The sequence below is a fragment of the Penaeus chinensis genome, chromosome 3 (assembly GCF_019202785.1).
Source record: "Penaeus chinensis breed Huanghai No. 1 chromosome 3, ASM1920278v2, whole genome shotgun sequence".
Classification (NCBI taxonomy): Eukaryota; Metazoa; Arthropoda; class Malacostraca; order Decapoda; family Penaeidae; genus Penaeus; species Penaeus chinensis.
Genome location: NC_061821.1, coordinates 33,039,020 through 33,045,145, shown reverse-complemented (window position 1 = coordinate 33,045,145; position 6,126 = coordinate 33,039,020). Strand labels below are relative to the sequence as shown.

At 37.3% G+C, this 6,126-nt stretch overlaps 1 protein-coding gene across 1 annotated transcript; it reads left to right on the top strand.

Moving 5' to 3' along the window:
- The first annotated feature begins 415 nt into the window (after positions 1-415).
- On the top strand, positions 416-5,890 carry LOC125039881 (UV-stimulated scaffold protein A-like). The gene is made up of 2 exons (XM_047634226.1): positions 416-583; positions 3,441-5,890. Exon 2 carries the CDS (start codon positions 3,459-3,461, stop codon positions 5,400-5,402), a length of 1,944 nt encoding a protein of 647 aa, XP_047490182.1. The 5' UTR covers positions 416-583; positions 3,441-3,458; the 3' UTR covers positions 5,403-5,890.
- Positions 5,891-6,126: the final 236 nt, after the last annotated feature.

Below are 6,126 nucleotides of genomic sequence, written 5' to 3'. Positions count from 1 at the left end.
AGATGGATATTAGAAAAATACACTCTGTATGTGTATTGGTATATCCTTTCGTATATCTACACATATATTTACATAATTAAGTACTAATACTATTCATCATATTATAATAGTGTGAGATTAATTATATTAACAGTAATATGCGTACAGTGTAATTGCAAAAGTTGCACAACATCGCGAAATTCTCAACCTAGCACAACTGCAGAACCTTACAATACTTTGTTTATTTTACCTTAATTAGAAGAATAATGCATGTAATGGTTTACTCTCAGACGCACATAAATTAGAATTTAATCTCTGATTTCATTATAGAGTCTAAAAATAGACATTTCTGCGTTTTTCATGAAATAATCCTATCTAAAACTGGCTCCAAAGTCAGAGCCAGCGCGACCGAACGAACGCAGCGGCTTGAGTGTAAACAAAAGGTGAAGTCGTCTCCTGGGCCGAGCGCTGCCCTTAGTCTAAAACCCTATTAAAGAAGAAAGAAGAAGAGCTCTGCCCTTCCTGCGATGCACAGAGCAACTACCGATTGCTGGCTGGGATTGTGCGAGAAGGGGTTCTGTTCGTCCCTGTAGGAAATAAGGAGGTTAGGAAGTTATAAGTGGTTTTTGATGTGGAATAGAAGGGTGCCTGGAACTGGCTCCACTCCATTGGTTGGCAAATTTAATCATTTGGATGATAGTTATCTCTTTTGGTAATTATCTAGAACAGAACCTCATCAAGCAGTGCCATGGCCACAGCACTCCACGCTCTGGCAAAGGCAAATAGAATTCCACTACATATAACTGGCAAGATACACCTTGGAATGAATTTTAAAGTGGTAGGATGATCAGTTTTGCCTGAATATAAAGCCAATACTGGAGTGTATGCTACAGAGGCCACAGCATTGTTGATATGTAGATCCATGGACTTTTTTTAGCAATCTTAACTCATTGGGTCCGGGTGACATGTGACGTATGATGTTATGAAAAAAACAACAGGAATATGTTGCTGTAGAAAAGGTTGGCTGAGAGCTAGGGTGACAGATATTTGCTGTCATGAAAAAATTTGACTGAGGGCTAGGTGTTACGAATGGTTCATTATGAATGCACAAAGCTCTGGGAGGAGGATTAGATATAGTGGGTATTACTTCCACTGGTAAATGAAGCCATGACTGGAAGAGCACCAGCTCCAGGCAGGACACTATTTCCTTGCTCAGTTTTCTATTCCTGCCAACTTTGACTGGTGGTGCAGGGTTTGTTACAGAAAATTGAATAATAGGAAAATATTAAAAATTACATAATAGCATAATGTTATTTATTGTTATTATTACTGTACAGAGCTGTAGACTGCCTAGAGAGATGATGTGGAGTCTTTTACCATCTTGATATAACATGTCAAATGACAGAGGTAAACCTTGATATATGACAAAACTTAGAGATAATAACATTGCAAAGGGAAGGCAAGGAATCTTAGTATGGTGCATAAGTGTTTGTGTGTGCTTGGAACACGCTCTTGAGAGTGATCATTCGAGAAAGCCTAATGCCTGGCTTTTGGTCCAGGTGTGAGCTGTGAAGCACTGGGATCCAATGAGTTAAGTTGTATAATTATTTTTTAAACCCAGTATTGTTGTTTTATGTTTTATAGGCAACTATAAATTCAAGGATGCTGACAAATGATTGCAGGCTTACCTTTACTTCCTGTAACATATCTGTAACTGATGTTATATGTGTTCTTCATGGCTAGTAACTTATCTTTATGTGATGCTGTTCTGATCATTTACCAAAATACTTCATCCAAGAAGTTTCACGTAGGTCAAACACAAATGTGTTAAAGTGAGAGCCAAATCAGCAATTAACATTTTTTGTTTTGTCTTAGGTAACAAATAACTTAAATTGCAAAGCACACAGAAATAATTGCCCTTCAAAATTATTTAGTGCACATGGTACCTAATTTATGTCTTTAACAAACAAGGTCTTTTAAGTGCAAAATATAGTTGGCACACAATGCAAAGTCACTTATACGTTGGTAATTTGCACCCATCCCCACTGATAAGTGGGAGTAGGCAATCCGTGGAAAACGTTTTTTTGTTCTTTGAGTTGGGCAAAAAAGTGGAATATGAATCAAAAGGAAATAAAATTCACAATGAAAAACAACCATTATCACTGTTCAAACCCTATATCCTCACCTTGTCAAACCTTATGTTAAAGTATCCACAGTTCATTAATGCTAGTATTTGTGTTATGATATATATCAGCTAGGCCTAGAATACTTTGAGAACAAGTATTCAGAAGCCAAATCTCAGTTGTATGCAAAGCATAGCACCTTGTTTGCTGCTGTAATGACATTTTACAACCAACACAATGCATGATAGCTAGTTTAACCCAATGTCAGCAGGTTTATATACTATCCCCTTTAGATTTTAGTGAGTTTTGTTACAGATGGCTCCACGTGTGCTTAGCAGCAAGGAGTCTATTGGTTGGCCCTTGTGACTGATCCTGATTTTACCCATTACTTGAATTGGCGGATAAATGTGTTTTTCTTTCCAGTACAATTAATATTGACATTGTTATCATTCTTATTGATATTATGATAAGCACTTGTAGAGCCATCTATATGTAAAGGCAATAGATAAACTTCTTATGACAGTGGGCATGGCACTGTAGTCTTGCCATTTGCTGACATTGGGTTAAGGCCAACCTTTTGTTGATAAATACATCAGTCATGTAGCTGTAGTGTGTGGGCGGAATTGCCTCCCAAGATAATCCGGTTCCCCCTGCTAAACTGTGGTTCCAATTTTGTATAATTACTGTACTGAATTTAAGGACATATTATTTTATTTGGTTCTATTAGTCAACTGTATCAGTTACCATATGATGCCCTATACTCACCATTTAGTCTTAAAATTTCCCCTAATACCTAAGAAAATGGCAACAAAGTGTTATAAACCAAAATTTGTAATAGTTAGAGAATAAACATTTTGCTAATTATTAGTCATCATAATAGTGATCTGAATCCTTGCTTATAACATGGGTAGTTTTCTGTGGTTGTTTGTGTGTGTTTGTTTGTGTGTGTTTGTTTGTTTGTGTATGTGTGCTTGTTTGCGTGTGTGTATGTGTTTGTTTGTTTGTCTATGTGTGTGTGTGTGTGTGTGTGTGTGTGTGTGTGTGTGTGTGTGTGTGTGTGTGTGTGTGTGTGTGTGTGTGTGTGTGTGTGTGTGTGTTTATGTTTATGTGTGTATGGAGGGTACATGTGTGCATGGCTGTATGTGTATATGTATACATATGACTTTTTAAATTTTACTATTAGGAATTACTGCCATTTTTTTTAGATTTGAAAAAAATTCATGACATAGTTAATATAAAGATTGCAGTTTTTAATAATTAAATATGATTGAAAGGCTATTCAGAATTTTCATGTGTATAAATTTCATCTTGTAACTAATAATGTTTTTTGTTCAACAGATTTCCCTGCAGCTGAAAATGTTTCCAGAGAGGGATGAAGATCAGCATGCATATCAGCTGAGGAAGGCAGTTGATGATTTAACAACTTCTGGCAAAGACAAGTTAGATGAGGAAATTTTCAAGAAGGTGAAGAAGGTATGCAAGAAATCTGACTTTTATGTCATAGAGTTATACAAACTGCTTTGCAAACATTTGAAGAAGAATCACGCAGAGATACGATACAGTGCCTTCCAAATTTGTGATGAGATCTTCCGAAGATCTCACTGTTTTCGGGAACTACTGCTGAAGGACTTCAAGACATTTGCTGACCTGACGCTTGGCCTTGATCCCAAAAAGCCATTGCCAAAACCAAAAGCTGTAGCACAAAAACTCAAACAGAAGTGTGTTGAGACCATTCAGCAGTGGTATGATTCCTACTCACATGGTTATAACACCTTAAAATTAGGCTATGTATATTTGCGAGACTGTAAAAAGGTGGATTTTGCTGAACTTACGGCCAGATCAGAGAGTGAGCGGCAAGCAGCAGAAGAAGAAAGGAGAAGATTGGAGGAAGTAAAAAGAAAAAAAATTGAAAAGATTACAAATGAAATGGAAAACAGCACCACAGAGATAAAAGACAGCATAACTGAGTTTCAAAATTGCTTTAGATTGTTAATACCTGACCTTCATGATTTCTTCATACCCTTAGATGACCAAGACAACCAAGAACCTGGTGGATTCTTTTTTGAGGAAGATGCTGAGAGCCCCCAAGATGGTGGATTTATTCCAGATGAGAGTAGAGAAGAGAAGGAGCTACAGTATGGGTCAGATTTCATGCGAGGACATGGAATCATGAAAGGGACAAGTGTACAAATAAACTTAGGTGATGTGAGGAAAGTGCAAGAAACTCGAGACAATGAGATTGTGATACAGAACTTGAAAGAGAATGTCAATGTCCTCAAGACAAAGTATGTTCCTTTGGTAAAGAGATGGGAACAAACAATGAGGCCACACAGTGAAGGGAATGGGGCACTTATAAAACGGATTCTCGATATCAAAAATGTAGTCGAGGGATCAGTCAGAAAGTTTGAATCTGTCCAGATCATACCTCAGAAAGTACAAAAGCCAGTCAGTAATGAAGACTTTGACAGTGACAGTGATGATGATTTTATTGAAGTTCCTTGTGATGATCCTCGTGTGATCAGTGCTGCAGCATCTGAGGCAGCTCTCCTGGGAATCACTGGTCCTTCTTGTCAGTCAGAAAGTCAGAAGTCAGTTGACCCACATAATCAACCATCAACTTCAGGTGTGAATTTTAATGCAGAGATATCTCTTAAAAAGTCTTCCAAAAAGGATGGTGTTAAGAAAGTGGATGCAAGATGTCCTGATGAATACCTCAGCAATGAAACAGTGAAGCCTCAACGTCACCACAATCCTCTAGCAGGGCTAAGCCAGGTGTGGACAGCAACTCCAGACCTTCATGAACAAGATGAAATGGAAACAACAGGTGGCATCTTAGGCATTGCAACACAGCGTGTCAATTATGAGCGAACTTGGGAGCCTGTAAAGTGGGAATGTAGAGCTCCTCTTGCAACTGGACGCCTTTGCCCTCGCAAAGATCGAGAGAGGTGTCCTTTGCATGGTCCAATTATACCAAGAGATGAAATAGGACAGCCAGTGCGTCCAGAAGATGCCGCCCGGGAGCGTGCTGCTAAGGAGAAGTATGAGCAAGAGAACCCTGCCTGGCAAGACCCTCAACTTCTAGCTGAGATAAAAGCTGCCACAGGTGTTGATTTGAAAGTTCCAAAAGGCAGAAGTAGGATACGTGAAAAGTACAAAAATTTGACGGATATAAAGAAGACATCCCCTCGAGAGCGTCTGGCAAAAAAAGTACTAAGTAAACAAGCAGTGAGACGCTTGAATTCAGCTTTGGCCAGGGACCATTCTGCACCTCAAAACTCTTCTAATTTCAACTTTGGGTGAAATGAGTTTTTGTGGTTAACTTATTGGTAGGCCAAAAATGTTTCCAGAGGGTTAAAAATGTTGGAAATGGTGTAAGATTATTTTTTATAGGGTCTTCTTAGCACAAAGAACCTTATTGGTTCAAATATGCCTTATGATTATATTTTATACTCTAAAAATACTTTTTTAGCATGGACTTGTACATTACTAGTCAGTAGCAGTGCTTGTTGAAAACTTTTGAGACAAGTAGTATCAAATGATATAGGTTAAATTAATATATTTATTTATTTAATATCTATTTTCTTCATATAAGACAATAGGAAAGTGAATGTTTACCTGTTAGAAATTGATCTTCCTTTTAACAATGTGGCATTATTTATGTAATGTATTAAGTTTTATATGTTTTAACGGTTATTGTTAACGTTACTTTTTGTGTTTTTTTGCGTCAATAATATTGGTATGGAAGGTTACCATGATGAATATATGAATAAAGATTATATCTACTATGATATGGAATTTTATTATTAGTTTAGAACAGACCTCAACTCTATAAGAATGACAAATGTGAATATAATGCTCTGAACTAATAGAAGATATGTTTTATGTAACCCTTTTCTGAATCAAGGCAGGAATTTCTATATTTTAGTTAGTGAATGTATTATGTCTGTCTGTGGGTTTCTTTCTCTTTCTTTGTCTCTCTTTTTCTTTGTCTTTCTCTCTCGGTCTGTCTGTCGGTCTGTCTGTC